General features: G+C 43.3%; 1 protein-coding gene across 19 annotated transcripts in view; it reads left to right on the top strand.

Moving 5' to 3' along the window:
• LOC117351636 (transducin-like enhancer protein 1) overlaps positions 1-23,625 on the top strand; it is a 307,381-nt gene extending 283,756 nt beyond the window's left edge. For all 19 annotated transcript variants that reach the window (XM_033927342.1, XM_033927370.1, XM_033927331.1 and 16 more), the window contains 5 exons: positions 3,687-3,934; positions 12,443-12,590; positions 19,072-19,222; positions 21,854-21,930; positions 22,383-23,625. In XM_033927342.1, coding sequence (XP_033783233.1) covers positions 3,687-3,934; positions 12,443-12,590; positions 19,072-19,222; positions 21,854-21,930; positions 22,383-22,490 — 732 coding nt within the window. In that variant the 3' untranslated portion in view covers positions 22,491-23,625. The remainder of the gene's footprint in view (positions 1-3,686; positions 3,935-12,442; positions 12,591-19,071; positions 19,223-21,853; positions 21,931-22,382) is intronic.
• The last annotated feature ends 267 nt before the right edge of the window (positions 23,626-23,892 follow it).

Raw genomic sequence — 23,892 nt, 5'->3', positions numbered from 1 at the left:
CACCTAAAGAGTGACGTTAGAGGAATAGCCAACGTGGGCAGCCAAGTTTGTGATGTTACTCCCACCTGGAAAATTAAAAAGGAACGGGGGAAAGGGGTGCGCACATGGCGGGGGGGGGGAGGGCAGGAAGGAGGGGGAAACCATTCACCCTCGCTACAGCACTGGTCCCAGAGCACTTAATTTTGTAGGTGTTCATTGAATTAACATGGCCACTAGAGAATGACACGAGGACTAATTTGTCCCCGCAGGATCTATCTCCATCCCTATCTGGTCCCCGCAGGTTCTGTCCCTATCCCTGCCCCATTTCTGCAAGCTCTGTCCTTATCTGCACAAGCCCTCTTATAAGTGTTCGAGGCTTGTGCAGATGAGGTCAGAGCTTGCAGGGATGGGACAGAGAATGGAGATAGATCCCCTGGGGACAAATTTGTCCCTTTTCCACCTGGCTTTTTCGCTTCAGCATCCTTTCAGAACAGAAATGAAGATGATTTGAACAAGAATTTACCATTTAAGTGTTTCCTGTAACGTTCCTGGCTGCATTTGAATGCTTGTGTTCAACTGTGTACAGACCGAAGTGTGTCGTCCTCCCACAAAAATCTCACGCCAGCTTTGCTGATGCTCCACAAAATGGACAAATATATTGGGGCATGTATCATAAGGCATAATTTAATTAAAACATAGAAGTCCTAATCCAGGCACTCTACTGCATTATGTATTTTTGAATTGTCACTGGTACAGTGGTCAGACATGTGCTCTTAATTTAGTATGAACTAATGCACTTGGGGAGGGGGAGCAATTCTGTATAATGGGGTGCGTCCAATTAGATGCACAGGTGGCACGCAGTAGGAAGATCTTCTGTCAAAGAACTTAGATCTTATTATAGAATGCTAATGTAATGGATATCAATGCACCTGAAATTTAAGCACCTGAACATTTGCCAGCCATAGAGTTAGCGTAAGTGCACACACCTAAGTGTGAACAGGTACATGAGTAGCTTACAGTATTCTATAAGTCCTTGTGAAAGTGGGAGCCCCACTTGTATCCTGCACATGCCCTGTCCTTGTATAAGTCTCCCTTCCAGATGCACGCTATATAAGTTAAGCGGGTATTTTTTGACCAGCGCTTAGATGCCATATTGACACTTATACATGAAAGCTTGAATGTAAATGCTAATATTCTATAACAATACAAACTTAACCCAAGTAGAACAAAATGTGCAAACATTCTGCCAAACAATACTACTTGAAACAAACAAAAAACAGGCATTCGCTGATGAAGCCACCCAAAAATAAAAATGGAGAGGAAAAAGCCTCAGTACCCCGCTACCTCCTTTGATGCTTGGTAGATGGCAAAAAGGGGTAATCAATAGCAGCATAAAAAGACCTCCTTTGCTTGAACAATTTTGGTGCCTGGTCAATTTCAGTGACTTTATGCAATGCAAACACATACAAAGCAAAACGATATATATATGAAGCAAAAAAAAAATGATGCTTATCTGTAGTAGGTCTGTCACACCAACAATGGCCATTGTTTCACAGTAGAGAATGACACGGTGACAAAATTCATCACCGTTCCCGTCCCCGCGGATAACCGCGGGAAACCATCTTCATGTCATTCTTTAAGGAGAGAGGGAAGAATCCGAGTATAATTGGGCACAACCAGTGACCCGCAAGCTTTGCTTTGAATAATGCTGGTGTAGAAGGACCGAGGTTGAAATAGACACTAGAAAATGACATGGGATTATTTCCCGCGGTTATCCGCGGGGACGGAAACGGTGATGAATTTTGTCACCGTGTCATTCTCTATTTCACAGTTAAAGCTGCATTTCTACACATCACAACGATGTCCAGATTCTTCACAAAGAATGCTAGTATTCTAAACATTTACATGAGTAACATGTAAATGCGAGTGTAGGTTAGAGAATTGTCCTTGTGCTGAACTACCTTATTCAAAAATAACAAGAACAAAGACATGTTAGTGTGCAAACTAAAAGTACCTGGAAATAATTGTTTTTCCTGTTGTTTTTTAAGTGCTTTAGACTAGTGTGCTAAACTATGTACAATGAAACACCGACCAATTCTGCGCTCCTGCTTCAGTTGCAGAAATTGTAATGAAAAACTGCATTTTTTGCCACTTCAAACAGTATATTTTCAAATTTGTGCACTTTTGGTAGATAACTTTGTTTCAATGCATGCTCTGAAAATCCTGGCTTGGGATCTCTGAGCCAACATGCGTCATACAGAATAACAATCAGGTTATACAGCTTAATACAGAATAACAATCAAGATAGAAAGGAAGCTCCAGTGGACAGGAGCTTCTTGAAACCCTCCCTCCATAGATTCACTGCACTGTCGGAATGACAATGATGGCTCATTTTGAGAGCAATTCCTTTGATGCTGGCAGACATATCAAGGGTATTCATGCAGCAAAACAGAGCTTAATTCAGGAGAGTTTAAGTGGATATTGTCCCATTGGCAGCGAAAATCAACGGTCAAATTTTCTAAATGTTGTGGTCACAAAAGTTCTTTTTTATCTCCTCTTCTATTCCTTGTTCATGCTTCATTAATCCTTTCCCCTCCATTTTTCATGTATGCCAAAGAATACATTAAAGGGATTGCATCGCCTGTCCAGTGTCAGAGCCAGAAACAGTGGGAATATATTTAGGCCCTCTGTTTACTTCTAACCAGGAATACACCTTTCCCAGCTTATCTTGTCACTTGTTGGGATCTGAATGCACCCATTCTGCTGCTGAGGTAGATTTGTACTGGCAGTGAAATTGAAAGAGATCTTCTTGGCACCAAATAGTACAAATGAATCTTAGCAGATGAAATAGGAGTATCAGTATGTGCCAGGGAGCTGATTTGGGGGAGGAAGGGAAAGGGAGCAGTCTGAATGATAGGAGATGGCATGTGTGTGCACTCTATTTGCCCCAGGGCAACCAAATAATGATCCATCTATGGCAGGGGTCTCAAAGTCCCTCCTTGAGGGCCGCAATCCAGTCGGGTTTTCAGGATTTCCCCAATGAATATGCGTGAGATCTATGTGCATGCACTGCTTTCAATGCATATTCATTGGGGAAATCCTGACTTTGAGATCCCTGATCTATGGGAATGCTTTGGGAATCTCACTTGGTAAATGACTACACCAAAGTGTACGTGTTTAGTTGTTAGCAAAATTTGTTAAATTTATGTTATTTCCCTAATAAAGTGTAGATATTGCAGGTTCATTTAATAAAATACTGCTAGATATTTTTTTTTTTTCATAAAATGTCTTTTTATCAGTATATCATTGCTGAGTGTGAAAATATAAGTTGTAGCTATAATACCAAGAAATTTGCTCCATTAAGCAAAAATAGCAAATTGTAAGAAAAACGGAGCTTTACATAATCAGTAGCTGTGAGCAACCCCAGGATGGGAATTAAAAACATTTTTTAAAATTGTTTTCTGAACAAGCACAGTCAAATTCATGGGAAAATCTTTAATTCACACAGTTTTTCCAACTGTAGGTTTTTCTGGACAACATTAATGCAGCGTAGTATGTCTGATATGATCTTGTATGGACCTTTGATGGTCTATCACTATTTAATTTTTGCTACAATTTAATTATGGAGATTTGTGCAGCTATATTATTGTATGTATACTTTTTTTTCCTTAAATAGCATAGGGGTTTTCTTTTGTTTTCTTGCACAGAACCGAGATAATTACATTCGTTCTTGTAAATTGTTGCCTGATGGGTGCACCCTGATTGTTGGCGGGGAGGCAAGCACACTATCCATTTGGGACCTTGCAGCTCAGACTCCACGCATAAAGGCAGAGTTGACGTCCTCTGCTCCCGCCTGTTACGCTTTGGCGATCAGCCCCGACTCCAAGGTCTGTTTCTCCTGTTGTAGTGATGGCAACATTGCTGTGTGGGACTTGCATAACCAGACGCTAGTCAGGTAAATTCTCAGAGCAAACTTTTCTGTTTATGTTGGTCTCCATGATCCGAAACTTGGAGTCCATGTTAGGTCATTCTGATTTTAGTTGAATGCTTTTGACATGCTCACTGTATTACAATAATAAAGAATAATTTTAAACTTCCAGATTATTAACTGCTCAGTACCATTAAATATTATATTGCAATTAACAGGCTGGTAACATGAAGATTTCCTTTTGTCTTGCCCTTTACATTAATATCTATAATAATAATAACTTTATTCTTCTATACCACCATAGTCAGATGACTTCTAGGCGGTTCACACTGAAGAGAGCTGGACAATCAGCGAATTACAAAATGCAAATAGTGATACTACAACATATTACACAAGAAATAGACAGAAGGAAAATATAAATTTAGTGTGGCTTCTGTTTAGGAGACTGTGGATACAGATGTTCTGGAGATAATTTATTATACACTGACATATAAAAACATGAAAATTCATTTTAAAAAGCACAATGATAAAAAATACAGTGGTAAAAATCCAATCAGACCCTACACGGTCCGTGTTTTGGTGAACACGCCTTCCTCAGGGGTCCAATTGTTTGCAAACTCACATATAAAGAATTGGACTGAAAACAGTCTATTGTCTTTAAACATGTGAGCAAAGAACACCGCAGACAGCGTTTTTTTGCTACTGTGTTTGGTCTTCTAATCCATAGGCAGATGAACTGATAACATTTGGGCCCTCCCAAAGAATGATCTATTATAAGTTGACATTATCTTCTCTCCAGGATTTTCATTTACAGATAAAAGCAATCCTTATGAATTTAAAGAGCATGAACACACAGCTTCACATAATTGGAGGATATATTATTCAGTACTCAAAAAGTAAACATAATTTAATCTGGATGGAAGCTTCAGCTGGCAGCTAGTAAGGAGTCTTAAGAAGAGCAGTGGCCCTATCCATGCTTTATAGTCTGCTAACTTGGCTATTCTCTTGTGATTCAGTTGCAAATGAAAATTTGCTGCTTAGATTTAGATAAAATGAATTACAATCTAGATGGGCAAGATCACTCCATGTAAAATGATTCTTACATCAAGAAGAGCAAGATAATCATTAATTTAACCACAAATTAATAAAAGCCCTCCTTAGTACTAGAGAGAGTTACTCATTCATCAACAATGTGAGTCTGTCGCAATTCTTAAGCAATGTTTTGTCTGCACTGGTATAATAGTTGTATTATCTTATGACCTGTCAAGATGCAGGTATAAACATCTTGCTGAATAATTTTAGTTTACTAATTTGTGTCTAGTTCTTAACCACTTCCCAGAATATCTTCATTCATTGTCATTTTTATTGAAATCCTCATTAGGAGTAGTAACAATATTAGTATAAATAGAATTCATAAGACTCCTGTCTTTAAAAGCAAGTGCTTAAATTATTAAACACTTTAAAAGGAGAAGCCCACAAAGGACACTGAAACAGGAACACTAACTTTTACCCTGTGCGATCTTCCCTATAATGAGGAAAACTTGGTAGGAACTAGGGATGTGCAATCAGATAATTTTCTTTTTGTGTCTTTTCCTGTGTTTATGGGAATATTCATTTTGTTTGTGGCTATCTAGGCATCTTATTTTTGTTAGGGGAGCTATGTGGTCAAGAGTTCATGCTCTTTGAGGAAAGGGTACGCACAGTATGCAAAGAGGGAACACACTTTAAAAATAGCACTCCTTCTTTGCAAAAGAACTTGCCTTGAGTTTAGCCTCCCATCTGTTTATCCCAATGCACTCCATACCACCCATCTTGTCCCCATCTAATATCTGCATTTAACCCCTTGGCTGTAGGATAAGTTATATTATATAAAAGCTTTAGTTTTGTGTCTACCCCCCTTTTACTAAGCCGTGATAGAGGTTTCTACATTACATTATATTAGTGTCTTTTATCCCGTCAATACCTTTCAGTTTTAGGCGGTTTACAACAAGAATTGGCCTGGGCATTACAAGGTTGATAGATATAGTATGCATCGGAATCTGGGAAGGGTCGATAACGGTTTGGTTAGATCATATCACAATTTTCTTGAATACTGTGTTTCCCCCAAAATAAGACCGTGTCTTATATTAATTTTGGTTATTTGGGGGGATGTCTTTTTTTTTTTTCCCCCATGTATGACAATCACCTCTCCCTTCCTCTCCTCCACCTCAATTCTTCCTTTTTTCCTTTCTCCACTCCCTATGTCAAGCATCTTTCCTCCCCTCTCACCCAACCCCTTATACAGCATCTTTCTATCCCTCCCATCCCCCTGTGCAGCAGAACCCCACCGATCTTCCTACCGTGAGACTGACATACTTCCGCTCCAAGACCTCCAAAAAGAGCAGCGGCGACAGCACTCTGAATGGGCTGCATCGTGGTCTTCCCCGCCAGGGCTGGGCCTTCCCTCTGCAGCATCTTTCTATCCCTCCCTCCCATCCCCCTGTGCAGCAGAACCCCATTGACCCTCCCACTGTGGCACAGCAGAGAAAAAGCCCCAACGGGGAAGACCACAAAGCAGCTTGTTCAGAGCACTGCTGGTGCTACTATAGGAGGCCTCGGAGCGGAGGTATGTCAGGTCTCACCGGGGTAAGGGGTCACTGAATTGATGAGTCTGATTTTTTTGGCGAATCAGGCAGAACTAGTGTTAGGGAGGGAGTGTCAAGGACATTTCATGGAGGGGGGTTTTGGGGGTCAATCTTAACTAGGGCTTATTTTTGTGGAAACAGGCTAGTATAGTTTTCAGTTCTTTCCTGAATGTTTTGTAGCTGGGCGTCATGGTCAGCAGGTTTGAGAGATGGCGGTCTGGTCTTGCTGCTCTGGTAGACCATCATATAATTTTTTGCTTTGCATGCCTTTGATTGGGGGGTGGGGGGTAAAGTGTGCTTCTACCTCAACCCAGAGCGCTAAATGCTCCGAAGTTATTTGCATGTTCTCATTTGTGCCTATTAGATGCTGCATAAGTATTTTGTTTTCCTTTTACTTATGTATTATATCTCTCTCATTTGAATTTAAGTGCTGTTAGTAAGAATATTTTTTAAACTGTTTCATGGTATTCCTATTAAGTTTGAATTTACTGATTTTTACTTTTTACCTCATTCATTGTGTTGATATTTATATTTGGTCTTTTTACTACTGTTATGCTATTAACAAAATTCTAAGTTTTATGTTGAATTATACCTGCTGTACACTGCCTTGGGTGAATTTCTTCATAAAGGTGGTTAATAAATCCCAATAAATAAATAAAAGTGTGTTCTTTGTAAGAGTGCGGACTAAGTGAAAATGAAAAAAAACACAGAACACTGTATTTTTGTCCTCATTTTTGTTTGCCAATGAAATGGGTAACATCTATTTTCCATGCTGTTTCAAACCCCAAATGTCTCAATTTAGAAAGTGAAACCACAAAAGCCAAGGCTAGAAATGACTGCACAAGGAAACTCAATTTTCCCTTACCCAATAAAATAGTTTCTCGCAAACTATCTGGAACTGCAGCATATTAAACAGTAGGCCGTGGCTGGAGGGGACCCAGAAGTGCGTGGATGTTGATGCAGTGATGTCACATGCATGCGTGATGTCGTCATGCTGACATCTGCACTTGTGCAAAGGCCCTGTAGACAGGCCCTGAGCTGCCAGTGGGGAGGAGGGGAGGGGTGCTCAACAGATGAAGCATGGGGAGGAGAAGAGGTGCCAGGAAGGAGGAGAGGCGCCGGCTGACTGTCTATAGGATGTGCCTCTATGTCTGCGAGAGGCAGGTTCTGTAGGCAGTGAGCTGGTGACTCACGGCACACCTGCAATCTCGCACGGCATTTGCGATTCACTACAATAAACAAAAGATGTAGATTGTCCTGTAATGCAATCAAAACAGATTCTGTGCTAAAATCTCTTCTGAAGCCAGATTGAATTAGAGCCAATAAACTGTCCTCTTCCAGATAATCTTGCAGGTGAACAGTCACCACTTACCATATATACTTGAATATAAACCGGGATTTTAAAATGGGGGTCCCGATTTATATTCGGGTCAGTGCCCCCTCCCAGAATTTTTTAAGGCCGCCAGGCTCTGTCCCCCTCCTCCTCCCTGCCCTATCATACCTCTGCCGATCCCTGGTGGAGGTGCAGTGGCAGCAGCAGAATTTGGCGCTGCTTCCTTACTGGCTCCCATAAATTCTCACGAGAATTCGCAGGAGCCTTTAAGGAAGCCGCTTAGCACCAAGAAGCAGTGTTAAATCGTGTTGCTGCTCATGCCGCTCAGATGAAGAAATTGGATCGTGCAGCTGGTTAGCAGCGGGGCAGGAGTTTGGAAAGCTTGCTCTTGCCCGCTGCACCTCCACCAGCGATCGGCAAAGGACCTGCTCCACCTCCACCAGGGATCGGTAGAGGGCAGAGCCTGGGAGGGAGAGTGCAGAGTCTGACAGGGGAAGGAAGGAAGGGTGCTGGGTGCAGAGCCTGATGGGAGTGGAGGATGGAAGGGTTCTGGGTGCAGAGCCTGTCAGGGGAGGAGAGGAAGGAAGGGTGCTGGACGCAGAGCCTGACAGGAGAGGACACTTGAATATTAAGCCGCCTGACAAATTCGAGTCGACCATTTTTCCTCCTTTTGGGGGGGAAAAAGGGGGTCTCAACTTATATTCAGATCGACTTATATTCGAGTATATACAGTACATAACATAACATAACATTGTGCTTATTGACCGCGTAACCAGAAGTTCAGCGCGGTTTACAAAAAGTAAACATGTTACATGAAATAAGATGATTCATTAAATAGTCAAATATTTAGAAAAAAGATAGGTCTTCAGTTGTTTTCTAAAATGGCCATAGGAATGGGTAGTAAGCAACAATATTCTGAATTTGTTGTCATACCAAAGTATGATTTAGAAATTTCTTACTCCTGCAACCCTGGACAGATGGAAAATTAAACAAAGGATGAGTTCTTCTACTATGTCTGTATGAATCTAAAGAAAATCTATTGACTTAAGTAAGAAGAAGCTGTACCATAAACAGCCTTGTAACAGAAACAGCCTAGTTTAAACAATACCCTGGCCTCCATTGGCAGCCAATGCAATTCGCAATAAAAGGGTGTAACATGATCAAATTTCTTCAGGCCATAAATCATTCTGACCGCTATATTCTGTATTAATGTAAGTCTTGCTAATTCTTTCTTGGTGACTGTCAGATAGATAATATTACAATAATGTAGTAACGATTGAACCAGTAATCTAAAAGCAGTAAATTCAAAATAAGATCTACCGTATTTTCACGCATATAACGCGCGCGTTATACGCGTTTTTACCTACCGCGCATACCCCTCGCGCGTTATATGCATGAGCGCGGTATACGAAAGTTTTAAAACATAGTTCCCACCCCGCCCGACGCCCGATTCACCCCCCCAGCAGGACCACTCGCACCCCCACCCCGAACGACCACTCGCACGCGCTCCCACCCGCACCCGCATCCACGATCGGAGCAAGAGGGAGCCCAAGCCCTCTTGCCCGGCCGACTCCCCGACGTCCGATACATCCCCCCCCCCCGGCAGGACCACTCGCACCCCCACCCCGAAGGACCGCCGACTTCCCGACAATATCGGGCCAGAAGGGAGCCCAAACCCTCCTGGCCACGGCGACCCCCTAACCCCACCCCGCACTACATTACGGGCAGGAGGGATCCCAGGCCCTCCTGCCCTCGACGCAAACCCCCCCCCAAGAACCTCCGACCGCCCCCCCAGCCGACCCGCGCCCCCCCTGGCCGACCCCCACGACCCCCCCACCCCCCTTCCCCGTACCTTTGGAAGTTGGCCGGACAGACGGGAGCCAAACCCGCCTGTCCGGCAGGCAGCCAACGAAGGAATGAGGCCGGATTGGCCCATCCGTCCTAAAGCTCCGCCTACTGGTGGGGCCTAAGGCGCGTGGGCCAATCAGAATAGGCCCTGGAGCCTTAGGTCCCACCTGGGGGCGCGGCCTGAGGCACATGGTCGGGTTGGGCCCATGTGCCTCAGGCCGCGCCCCCAGGTGGGACCTAAGGCTCCAGGGCCTATTCTGATTGGCCCACGCGCCTTAGGCCCCACCAGTAGGCGGAGCTTTAGGACGGATGGGCCAATCCGGCCTCATTCCTTCGTTGGCTGCCTGCCGGACAGGCGGGTTTGGCTCCCGTCTGTCCGGCCAACTACCAAAGGTACGGGGAAGGGGGGTGGGGGGGTCGTGGGGGTCGCCAGGGGGGTCGCGGGTCGGCTGGGGGGGCGGTCGGAGGTTCTTGGGGGGGGCGGTCGTTGGGGGGGGAGGGGGGGTTTGCGTCGAGGGCAGGAGGGCCTGGGATCCCTCCTGCCCGTAATGTAGTGCGGGGTGGGGTTAGGGGGTCACCGTGGCCAGGAGGGTTTGGGCTCCCTTCTGGCCCAACTACCAAAGGTACGGGGAAGGGGGGTGGGGGGGTCGTGGGGGTCACCAGGGGGGTCACGGGTCGGCTGGGGGGGCGGTCGGAGGTTCTTGGGGGGGGCGGTCGTTGGGAGGGAGGGGGGTTTGCGTCGAGGGCAGGAGGGCCTGGGATCCCTCCTGCCCGTAATGTAGTGCGGGGTGGGGGTAGGGGGTCGCCGTGGCCAGGAGGGTTTGGGCTCCCTCCTGGCCCGATATTGTCGGGGAGTCGGCGGTCCTTCGGGGCGAATGGTCCTGCCGGGGGGGGGGGATGAATCGGACGTCGGGGGGGGGGGTGAACGGAGAGTCGGGACAGCGCACGGAGAGGCGGGGCAGTGCACGGAAGTCAGGGGGGGTGAACGGAGAGTCGGGACAGCGCACGGAAAGTCAGGGCAGTGCACGGAAGTCAGGGGGGGGTGAACGGAGAGTCGGGACAGCGCACAGAAAGTCAGGGCAGTGCACGGAAGTCAGGGGGGGTGAACGGAGAGTCGGGACAGCGCACGGAGAGGCGGGGCAGTGCACGGAAGTCAGGGGGGGTGAACGGAGAGTCGGGACAGCGCACGGAAAGTCAGGGCAGTGCACGGAAGTCAGGGGGGGGTGAACGGAGAGTCGGGACAGCGCACGGAAAGTCGGGGCAGTGCACGGAAGTCAGGGGGGGGTGAACGGAGAGTCGGGACAGCGCACGGAGAGGCGGGGCAGTGCACGGAAGTCAGGGGGGTGAACGGAGAGTCGGGCAGCATGCGCGGTATAATCGTGAGCGCGTTATACCAAAGTTTTTGTGCTTATCATCGTGATTTCTGCGCGCTATACACGTGTGCGCGTTTTATACGGGTGCGTGTTATTTGCGTGAAAATACGGTAATTGTTCACAATTGTCAGAAAAGCCAGATTTAAAACTAGTCTTATACCTGGTACACCATACATACTCTAAAGATCCCCTTTTTTTTTTTTTTTACTTTTTACTAAGAAAAAGCAACAAGTATGTGAATAGAAACCAGAAGAAAAGGGGAAACTGACAAAATGTCAACAAAACAATTCTCTATTAACACCAGCAAACGATGCAACTTTCTTCACTCAGTTTCCTTATTAGTAACCCAATAGTTGAGATCTCTGTAAAATGAATCTCTTCTACCTAACTGACTAATATATATTTTTGTCCTGACTTGCCAACCAGTATATAAGTTATCAACAGGGACTAATTTTGCTCAAAAAGCTGATTAAGACAACAATAGCCACAAAATTTGGCTAGCATTTGGATATTTTATTTATTCTTTATTAATTTCACTTTTATATCACCAGTACTTTGGAGATTAACAGAAATTTTTGAAATAAAATAAAACCAAGAATACAATAGGAAATAAGAGCTCGAGAGCTGGTCTCGATGGGCGATTGTAACAATGGGTTGGATGGCCCAAGTTGGTCGTCCCATGGGGAGACAGCTCTCAGGATTTTTTTTTTTTGGGGGGGGAGTTAGGGATGGGGGGCAAGAGGTGCAAAATACTCAGCTTCTTGCCAAGCAGCCTGGATATGATTGACTGTGTGGAAGAAGAGCAGGGTATGCAGGGTGGGGAAGTAGAGGACTTGTGCCTCTGAGGTACAGGGTTCTTCCCGGTTCCTCGTAGCTTTTCCTCCCACCCATCCCTTTGTATATGGCATTGTTCATTACAAACATATTACATGGTAAAGGGAAGATGTGTTCTTTTCCTGTTGAATCAATTGTTTTTAATAGTTTTCACCTATATGGATTTAAATTCTGCACTTTAAGATGTTCTTAGGGAACAGTAGAGAATGACACGGTGATTGGCATAAAACTGAATAAGTTACTGAGTGTTGCAGTTTGCATATTATCTTTCTACAGTCCTTGCTTGGCTTGTATTTTCTTTGGTTCCAGCTTATCCTTTTTTGGGAGATGGGAGGGGATTGTTTGAATGTATGTTCTCTTGCACAAGAGTAAAGGAAGATGGGAAAAGTTTGCTTGCAGTTGAGCATCGGCCTGGATAGAATAGACAACATATGTTGGAAGAGTCCAAAACTAACAACATAACAGTGTTTACCTTGAGCTCTGGCAGGAAATCATTGTTCACTCTTGTTTGTTTTTTTATCAGGCAGTTCCAGGGCCATACAGACGGAGCCAGCTGTATTGATATTTCTAATGATGGCACCAAGCTCTGGACGGGAGGCTTGGATAATACAGTGAGATCCTGGGACCTGCGAGAAGGACGACAACTCCAACAGCATGACTTCACGTCACAGGTGACTGTTTTTTTATGTATGTTATCAAAGGGCTGGCAGCTTGAAATTCTTTCCTCCAGCCCCCCAACCCCTTCCAAATTCACTTGGGTCAAGTTTTAAAGCAAGAGAAAAATGCATCTGGTACTGTTGCTTGTCAGTGGTTTCAATTTATTATAATAATATTTTGAAGGTTCTGTAAGTAGAGAGGGGGGTGGGTGTCACAGAGTACAAATTGAGAAACCCAGTTTTAGAAAGAGAGGGTATGAAAATAAGAAATGAGACATCCATACCAATAGGTACACAGTTTCCTATGCATTTTACAAAGGCTCTGCAAATGTGGAGCTTCACATAAAATACATGTAAGGACATTCAGGACTGCACATTCAGATATCTCCACATCTGCAAGAGCAGTAATTTTAAAATGCTGTGCTGGGTGGTGGGGAGAGAGGGGATGAGCACTATTCTTGATCACCTCTAGGCCTTAATCCCTTGCCCCCTCCCCAGAAAAGCTCCTGTTCCTGGGTCTCACTGGAGTCCCTGATGTCTAGTGGGAGTAGTCACTCCTGCTCTACAAAATCCAAGGTTCAAAATAGCACCTGTGCTAGGAGGTCAAACTGCTGGAGAAAATGCATACATGTCCATAGCATTTGCAAAAGAATAATTAAAGGAATGTGCATACATGTAGTAGAAGGGTTTATGGTCCGATGAGATGAAAGCAGATATGTGGTCTTAGCAGGCTGATGTGCTGCATTTTAGAATGTTAGCACATGCCCTACAATAAAGCGTAATGGCGGTAGCATTGTGTTGTGGAGATTGTTTGTAACAGTGTAGACAGGAAGACTGAATGATAGATGGATGGAACAACATAGAAGCAGATGCTGGAAGAAGGCTAGTTCAGTCTAGAGTTCAGCCGTAACCAGAATCTTCAGTTTCTGATTAAACCAGATCTGCAACTGAAATTGACTGCTTGGTTTTGGCCCAAATTGAATATGAAAACACTGGCACTGCCCCCTCCCCCCAGTTGACCAAAAAATGCCTTCTCTCAAACCCAATCCTTGGAGGCAGCCCTGTCCAGTGTTCCCTCTAAAGTGAGCGCATGAGCGATCGCTCACTATTTTCAGTGGCGTCGCTCATACGCTTTCCCCTGTCGCTCACTCGAGGGAGGTGAGAGGAAGCGGCGGCAGCGGCCTGTATTTTCCAAAGTTGAAAGATGCAGCGGCGGCTCCTCTCAAGATCCCCGACTGCATCGGACTTCGTGAGAGGAGCCGCTGCCACACTTCAGTGGCTACCAAAGGGGGGGGGGGGGCAGTCCGCTCCGGCTGTACACATCCCCTAAGGCTGCAGTCGGAGAGGAAGTTCAGGCCAGCCAATCGCTGCCTTGCTGGGCGGAACTTCCTCTCCGACGGCAGAATTGACGTCGGGGGAAGTAGAGAGAGCTTGGGGCAGCCGCGGCGGTGGCTTTGGGGCCTGTTTCCCCCCCCCCCCCCCATGGTTGCGGCGGTGGTTTTAGGGCCTGTTTACCCCGATGGTTGCGGCGGTGGTTTTAGGGCCTGTTTACCCCGATGGTTGCGGCGGTGGTTTTGGGGTCTGTTTCCCCCGATGGTTGCGGCGGTGGCTTTGGGGCCTGTTTCCCCCGATGGTGGCAGCAGTGGCTTTGTGGAGGGTAGGGAGCAAGAAAGGGGGCATCAAGAGGAAAAAAAAGAAAGAAAAGGCAAGGAGAAAAGAAGAAAAAGTTGGGGGAGGGAATGAGATCTGGAGGAGAGGAAGCATACAGGAAGAAAGATTGGATGCACAGTCAGAAGATGAAAGTGCAACCAGAGACTCATGAAATCACCAGACAAGGTAGAAAAAATGATTTTATTTTAAATTTAGTGATCAAAATGTGTCTGAATTTATATATGCTGTCTATATTTTGCACTATGGCCCCCTTTTACTTAACCGCAATAGTGTTTTTTAGCGCAGGGAGCCTATGAGCGTCGAGAGCAGTGCTGGGCATTTAGCGCAGTTCCCTGCGCTACAAACTGCTATTGTGGTTTAATAAAAAGGAAGGGTATATTTGTCTATTTTTGTATGGTTGTTACTGAGGTGACAATGCATAGAGTCATCTGCCTTGACCTCTTTGAAAAAAACCCAGAATAGGAATGATAATTAACATTTTCTCAGCGTATAGTGTGCTTTGTGTTTTTTAATTTTATTGTTGGTAGATCATTTTGACTTGGTCATTTTAAAGTAGCTCGCAAGCCCAAAAAGTTTGGGCACCCCTAAGCTAAAGCGTTGAAGCTGTGTATTTCTATTTTATCCCCCCTTTTACAAAACTGTGGAGTGTTTTTTAGCGCCAGCTGTGGTGGTAGCAGCTCTGATGCTCAGAATTCTATGAGCGTCAGCGCTGTTACCTCCGTAGCTAAAATTCACACTACAGTTTTGTAAAAGGGGGAGGGGTTAGTTTGTGATGACATATTCCATACTAGGCGAAGGTGTTTTCTGTCTTCTGTGTGTTCGAAAAGACATGGTTTTCTGTTAGGATTGACAGTGTATGATTGTTCTGTGCTGATCTGGCTTGTTTAGTTTTACAATGGGTGTATTGATGTACTGCTCACTGCAATATGTAAGATGCTGCCTTTTCCTAGGTACTCATGTGTGATGTGGCTTGTTACTAAAAATCATGTTTTTCGTACAGATGGGGGGGGGTGCCAAAAAATGATGGGCCCCGGGTGTTACATATGCTAAGTATACCACTGTATATAAAGATACCAGAAAGCTGGCAAAGCAAAAACTTTAAGTAAATTGTTATTCTTCTAAGTTTTGAGTATTTAACCCTCCCACAATCTCACGGGCACTATCAAATATTTTCAATGCGTATAACAAAAATAAATTTTGGGAAATAAATAAAACCATTTGAACAATAAACATACAAACATATCCATAGATGATTAAAAATACATAAGGAGTACAAGGATAAACTACATTTGTTTAAAAATGCGTCCTCCGCACCTGCTCATAAATTTGTGGAGTATGTAATTTGTCGCTCATGCATATTTTTTTTTGCACACACCTCATCAATCCTTAGAGGGAACATTGGCTCTGTCCTGGACTTACATTATCATTGGTGGATGGAGTAGTGATCCCTGCTTGCTCTTGCACACAGCCAGTTCCTCCTTCAAAATGAATTCCAGGACTTCCAGTGGCAGTCCCGCCAAGCATACTGAGATTGCTCCTGCTTATGCCAGTTCCAATCTCTAGTCGTTCTTGCTTATGCTGCTTCTGATCTCAATTTGGCTGTTGGGACCTCCTCTGACAGTTTCACAAGACTACTGTGGAAGGTCCTCGTGGGCAGTTTTAAGATTTAAATCTACATAAGCAGGAGAGACTGGAGATTGCTCCTGCTTATGACCATTCCAGTCTCAATAAGGTTGCCAGGACCTTCTGCGGCAGTCTCATGAGACTATTGGGAATTAATTTTGAAGGAGGAGTTGCACTGGGCAGGAATCAGTGGGGTTTCACATCTGATAAAGGGTATGGAAAACCTTTCATACACTGAAAGACTGGAGAAACTGGGGCTCTTTTCCCTGGAGAAGAGGAGAATTAGAGGGCGACGAATATTGGACGCAGTACTCCAGATGCGGACGCACTATCGCCCGATAAAACGGCAGGATAACTTCTTTCGTTCTGGTTGTAATACCTTTCTTGATTATACCTAGCATTCTATTCGCTCTTTTAGTGGCTGCTGCGTACTGTGCCGACGGCTTCATTGTTTTGTCCATTATTACCCCCAAGTCCCTTTCCTGGGTACTCTTGCTCAATAACATCGCTCCCATCGTATAGTTGTACCTCGGGTTTCTGCTTCCTACATGCAATACTTTACATTTCTCTACATTGAACTTCATCTGACATCTCGTCGCCCACTCCCCTAGTTTGTTCAGGTCCCTTTGTAATTCCTCGCAGTCCTCTTTAGTCCGAGCACCACTAAATAGTTTGGTGTCGTCTGCAAATTTTATTATTTCGCACTTCGCCCCTGTTTCTAAATCATTTATAAATATATTGAATAGCAGCGGACCAAGCACTGACCCCTGCAGAACACCACTCGTGACCCTCCTCCAGTCTGAGTTGTGGCCCTTTACTCCTACTCTCTGCTTCCTACCTGCCAACCAATTTCTGATTCATCTATGTACGTCTTCTTCCACCCCATGGTTCTTCAGTTTCCAAAGTAGGCGTTCATGGGGTACCTTGTCAAAGGCTTTTTGAAAATCTAAATATACGATGTCTATGGGGTCCCCTTTGTCCATCCATTTGTTAATTCCTTCAAAGAAGTGTAGTAAGTTTGTTAGGCACGATCTCCCCTTCCAGAAGCATGTGATTAGAAGTTTATTTCTTTCAAAATGCTCATCGATGCCGTCTTTTATTTTTTATCAGCGCTTCCACCATTTTCCCCAGAACCGAGGTCAGACTTAGACTTAGTAGTTCCCTGGGTCACCTCTCGATCCCTTCTTAAAGATGGGCGTAACATTGGCTATCTTCCAATCCTCCGGGATCACGCCTGTTTTCAGGGATAGATTGCAAACTTGCTGTAGTAGTTCCGCTATTTCCTCCTTTAGTTCTTTCAGAACCCTTGGGTGGATTCCATCCGGGCCCAGTGATTTGTCAGTTTTTAATTTTTCTAACTGCCTGCGTACGTCTTCAAGGCTTACTTCCATGGATGTTAGTTTATCTGTTTTGGGCTCCTTTGAAGATTTGCCTAGGTTCCGGTATGTTGGATATTTCCTCTTATGTAAATACAGACGAAAAGAAAATGTTTAGTCTTTCCGCCACTTCTTTCTCCTCCTTCACCACTCCCTTCCTGTCTCCATCATCTAGCAGTCCCACCTCTTCCTAGCTAGCTGCTTCCCTTTAACATATCTGAAGAACGGTTTGAAATTTCATGCTTCCTTGGCTAGCCTTTCTTCATATTCTCTTTTGGCGTTTCTAACCACACGGTGACATTTTTTTTTATGCTTCCTGTGCTCTTTCCAGTTCTCCTCAGTTTTGCCCTTTTTCCATTTTCTGAATGAATTCTTCTTATCACCTATCGCTTTCTTCACTTCTTTGGTTATCCACTATCAACTTGAGAAATAGTACCCTAGATTATCAGGGTTTCTTAAGGGCCTGTGGATAGTTGGGCATCCCGGGGAGAGGGGTGGGGGAGATAGTTTCAGAAAATGCACTGGCATTTTCAACTGAAACCCAAACCTGGATTTTGGGCCAGATTTGGTTCCAAATTCAAAATAATATGTGGATTCAGTCTGCTGTAGATCCAGTTCTGAGAAGATTCACAATTAAGCAAAAATAAAAGTAGCAATGGTGTGCCTTAGCAAGAAGAAAGTGAAAGGCATCAGTTGGCCCAGTCATATCCCAGTTGTGGATCCATTATAAAATCTGTAGTAAGGTTTGAAGTCCAAGGTCCATAGACAATCCCCAGCCAAAGTGAAAGAGTCTTTATTTGGCAGCCTGAACCCCAACGGTACTCTTGCAAAATTACTGCTAAAGTCATGAGTGCCATTTTGAATTTGAGACTCAGTAGGATATGAGTGACTGGAGTCTGGAGAACAAGGGACCCTGGTAAGACCCATGGGGGAAGAGGGTCTACAAGGGAGGGGCATCCGTTGGGTTGGTTGGTAGTTTTGGATGTCAGTTTGAGGGCTTCATGCTTGGGGGGGGGGGAGAGTTGGATATCAACTCAAGAATGGGCTTCAGTAAAACTGTTGAGGAGGGGGATGGAATTTTTTTTTGGGGGGGTTTGTTGTTTTTTTACACCTCTCCCTCTTCAACAGTTATTTTATTCTTGCCTGAATGCAGGTACAAATGTCTAGATTTTTTTCATATCAGTATAGGTTCCCCTTGTAAGATGGGGAATCCACATCAGTGATGTAAACTAGAGAATGACACGGAGACCAATTTTCCCTATCCCCACGGAAATTCATTTTCCTGTCCCTGCCCCATTCCTGCAAGCTCTGTCCTCATCTGCACAAGTCTCAAACACTTTAAAATCATAAGTGTTTGAGGCTTGTGCGGTTAAGTCAGAACTTAAGGAATGGGACAGGGACAGTGACAAAACTCTTGGGGATGGGACAGGGAAAAATTTGTCCCCATGTCATTCTCCAGTGTAGACTCACCTGCCCACTTAGCCCATACTCTCTTGCCATCTAGACATGAGAATCCTTTTAAAATAAAGGCCTTAGTCTGCCAATTGCTTCTCCTTGATTCCATTCTTCTCATGCCAACATGGTTTACAATGTTGTTTTTATTTTATTAATGCCGTTTTCCTTTGGCTTTAAAAATATGCAGTAGGAAACATGTATCTCTTTGTAAAAGCGAATTTTCTTTGAAGCAGTCTATGCCCCAGACACATATGCATTCATCAGTGCATACACAGCAAATATGGTTGGCAGTGTTGGGATGGGGTAGGGAGGAAGACAGGCTGCAGAGCAGAATCTTGTTTATTCATACACCAAGGTTTCATTCTATGCAGATATTTTCTCTTGGGTACTGTCCTACTGGTGAATGGCTTGCTGTGGGAATGGAGAGCAGCAATGTGGAAGTATTACATGTAAACAAACCGGACAAGTACCAGCTACACCTCCATGAGAGCTGTGTGCTCTCCCTTAAGTTTGCTTATTGTGGTAAGTATGCAAAGCAAACTATGCTTAGAAGCTACTTTAGAATACCAAATATTTAGAGGAGCAGTTTTTGTCTTGTGGTTGTTTTGCTTCACATGGTGTTTGTTAAAGCTAGTAGACTATTACATTCTACTCTATCTTCAGTCCAAGAAACTGATGTTTGTAGTTCTTTACTTTCTGCATTAGCCTTTGCAGCAAGTACTTTGTCAGATACTAATACATGGATAAAATGATAGTATAAAGAAATAAAATGAAAAAAAAAAAAAAAACCAAACAACAAAGGAAATAAGCTGATACCTTTTTTTATTGGATTAACTCAATGCTACCACTATGACAATGTATTATTTCTAAAGCGCTGAAAGGCGTATGCAGCGCTGTATATTTTAACATACAATAGACGGTCCCTGCTCAGAAGAGCTTACAATCTAATTTAGACAGGACATTTCGGGATTGGGGAGATGATAGAGGAAATGATACATCATAAAATGCATTTAATTAGGCCAGGGGTAGGCAATTCCAGTCCTCGAGAGCCACAGGCAGGTCAGGTTTTCAGGATATCCACAATAAATATGCATGAGATAGATTTGCATCTCAAGGAGGCAGTGCATTCAAATCCATCACATATACTGTATATTCATTGTGGATATCCTGAAAACCTGACTTGCCTGTGGCTCTTGAGGACCGGAATTGCCTACCCCTGAGTTAGTCTAATAAAAAAGGTATCACCTTATTTCCTTTGCTTGGAAAGTGGACTAACACAGCCACCACACCAGTTCACTCAGGGCTAAAATGGTAAGGATTTCAATTAAGTGTAGGCTGAATTCTCAGTCATCTGGATGAAAGTAGTAGTAAGTAGACTCGCTCATCAAGTGTACATTTTGACATGGGTAGGTGAATTCACCCTGGGGATTATCTGCTGGTTAAATATGGTTGGAAAAAATAGGTTCATTAGTATAAAATTGTGGCTCATGGATTCCTCTAAGTTTCCAAGTTTATTAATCATAAATTCTAAGCATTGTACAATAAAATTAAATGGGGAAACAATCAAGAGGCTAATTAAAAACAATACAGACATAACTTACAATATAAACAATACATACTGACGTGGAGGGGCATAATCAAAAGGAATGTCTAAGTCCGTTTACATCCATCTCGCAAGTCGTCCAAAGTTAAAAAGAGCCTAAGACACATTTTCGAAAGATATGTTTAACTTATTTTTACTTTCGAAAATCGTCTAATTATACATCCTGCTGATCTGATCGTCCAAGCCGCTAAATCGTCCATGTTTATACCACATTTCCGTCCAACTTTCCGTCCAAGTCCAAAACGCCTAGAACAAAGCCCTGCGGGACGTGGGAGGAGTCTGCAAAGTGATGGACTGCACACCCAGACATGCCACCTAAATAGTGGGGTATCTTACAGGGCACTGCTGTGAACTTCACAAAAAGGGTGCCATGGCTTCTCCTCATTACAGCTCCCTTATATGTGACGGTAAGCCCCCAAACCACCTCCAGAATCCCTTAGACCCACTTATCTACCACCCCAATAGCCCTTATGGCTGCAGGAGCCACTTATATGCCAGTAAAAAAAGGTTTTGGGGGTGTATAGGGCAGTGCACATGTTTCAGTATCAATGCAGTGATTACAGGGGCTTATAGGCACGGGTTCTCCTCTCTATGGGTCCCTAACCCATCCCCAAGACGATTTAAGCTACCTCTGGGCTGGACGACTAGGCTTTCCTATGCCAGGCGGCCAGGTGATGATGATCTGGAGGCTGAAATTTAAAGTTGTGAATAAAATTTTTATGGGGGTGGGGGGGTTGGTGATCACTGGGGTAGTGTGTGGGGGTCTGTGTTATGTGTTTGCAGTGCTTCTTTGGTGAGTTTAGGTGGGTTTTTGTGACTTAGACCATGTTTTACATGGTCTAAGTCACAACGTCCAAGTTCCGTCTAGGCTCTGTTGTAAAACTTTCAGTTATACATGCTGTACAACTAAGTCTAAGCCAGCCCATGTTCCACCCAATTCCCGCCCTCGACACGCCTCCCAAAACGCCCCATTTAGCTTTGGACATTGAGCGGCACTATGAAGGCCTAGGTTGTTTTTAAATACGTTCAAAACCCGGTTTTATTATCGGCGCTTGGACGTTTTTGAGAAATGTTCATCCAAGTGCCGACTTAGGCTGGTTTTTGGATGTTTTTCTCTTTCAATTATGAGCCCCATAATGTACGGTGAAAACAAGAGGAGAATAGGGCGAACTATAATATTTAAAGGAAAGTAAGCATATAAGGTAAAAGTGAAAGAAAGAGGGGGGGAGCAGACAAATCAGAATAGAGGAGCGTAATCAGAGGAAAGGAACAGCTTTCATAATCTGGGAGAGGGGTTAGCTTTTATAAGCGTCTTTGAAAAGGAAGCATTTTAAACTTCCCTTGAATTTATCAAGATTGTTTTCTGTCCTTATATGGGATGGAAGAGAATTCCAGATTGAAGGAGCAGTAACGGCAAAAGATGTATCCTGACGAGTACTGATAATCTTTAAAGAAGGAACATGCAGAAGATTCTGAGTAGTGGATCTTAGTGTTCTAGGCAGGTCATGTGGGATAAGAAGCTCTCTGAATTTTATTCCTTTAAATTTTAGGTAAATGGTTTGTGAGTACAGGGAAAGATAACCTTCTTAATGCTTGGAGAACCCCTTATGGAGCCAGTATATTTCAGGTAAGACATTTTATATAAGTCTATACTTATATTCTGTTTATAATGCATGTAATCAAGTGCTCTTCATAATTTACTTAAAATACTCGTAGTATTAAGATGCAAACTTTCTTCCTGATAAATATATAGCATGATTATGTATATTAATGTAAGCAAAACCATTTTAACTGGAGTTTTTGGTAGAGGTGTTTGTAATTTATTTTGGAGAGCAGTTCTAAATGACCTACCAGTCTAACTCCTAAACTGTCCTGTATGTAATGTATCTTCATTTTCCTCTTAACCTCTCTAGTTCTTTGTAATTCTTTACATGTATAGTCTTATATTTATTATAAACCATTTAGCCAGCAATCCGATAGCCAGTATATTAAAATAAAAATGAACTTAAACTTGGAACATTGAAAATGTAGAATGCTTTTATTTTGTTGTTTTATTAATAGATGTTCTCTTTTCTGCAGTCCAAAGAATCTTCATCGGTGCTTAGCTGCGATATCTCTGTGGATGATAAATACATCGTCACTGGCTCTGGAGACAAGAAGGCTACAGTTTATGAAGTGATCTACTGAGCACCTGATGGTGTGCTACCCCTAATGTTGAATAGGGCCAAAATATTCTTTAAAAAGTAGACGTAGGAAACCTGCCTCTGAAAATGAAAATTGCAATTGACTTTTGGACTTGGGTACAAAATTATACCAAGTATTCAAACTTCAAAGTGACTTCTGCTTCTAGGTATGAGCTACCTGAAACAAACTGAAGCACAGACATGTAGCAAATGGCCAGGCTGTGTTGTTTTTTTTAAAAAATGGCGTCTTCTGAAGACTGTTGGAACTTCTTTTTTCTTTGTGACCTCATGCAGATCTATGCCATTGCCTGCGTATGGAATACCCCTTTCTTGCAATTCAGTTCTCTGTCCTGTTTAGAGCTGTGGTGTCTCAAATGAACTCGTTCTTTCTTGGATTTTGCCTCACGTGATAACATCCTTTTGTATTTTTTGTTTAAGGTTGGACATTTGTACAAATTGTAAATATATTTGGTATTTCAGTAAAGGCTTTAGTACCAACAAAGTCTTTTTTCCACCTTTGTCTATATAGGTGCTTTTTAGGTAATGTAAATATGAGTATTTGCTTTATCGACATGATAAATTTGCTGAGGGGCTAAAGTCTTAACACTGGGATATTGCATAATAATCTTTTATTTTTGAAGTAGTATAGTATTTTAGATATAGAGAAAGATCTCATAATGAAGCAATTAAAAAGAATACCCATTTCTTTTTCCCCTCCCTGTGAACTGGTCCAGACTAGTTTAGAACCATCTGCTTAGAACTCATGTTCTATTAACCTAAAATAAGGGGGGGGGAAAAAATTCCCCAATTTCCTAATACCATGCTCTCCAGGAGTGTGCTGCTCTCCTGCATTTTGCTTCTGAAGAATTTCAAATAACTCCATGTCACAGATTTCAATCAAGTTTTTATTATCTTTCAACATGCAAGAACTCATTCAACTCCCAGACCACTTCTTCACTGAATCTGCAGTCTAAGTAAGTGGCGCGCTGATTTTTATTTTTTTTTATTGCAAAAGTTCTCAGGGGCAAACCAGTATATATAACATGCTTTGTTTTATGACTCTGTATATTAATGTAAACAAAACAAAAATTTTTAACTGGGCAGAGGGATTTATGACTTATTAAACTTCAGTTTCACCCCTCAAAATAAATGGTGACCTCTTTTGTTTTTATACCAAGATATCTGAGGTCCACAAACAGAACTGGATTTCAGGATGACTGTAATATGTAAATTAGCTGTAAAGTCATTGCCTACCATTTGAATAGCCTGGAAGCCAAGCCTGATTTCTGGCACTTGAAAGAGAAAATTTGAATACAGATTGTTATACTCCAGAAGAGTAACCAGTAAAGTAAAACAGCTAAAGAAATGTTTAGACTTCATAGAAACATGATGGCAGGTGAAGCCCA

Source organism: Geotrypetes seraphini, chromosome 1, assembly GCF_902459505.1.
Source record: "Geotrypetes seraphini chromosome 1, aGeoSer1.1, whole genome shotgun sequence".
In the NCBI taxonomy this organism is placed as follows: domain Eukaryota; kingdom Metazoa; phylum Chordata; class Amphibia; order Gymnophiona; family Dermophiidae; genus Geotrypetes; species Geotrypetes seraphini.
This window is presented reverse-complemented; position numbering and strand designations above follow the sequence as displayed.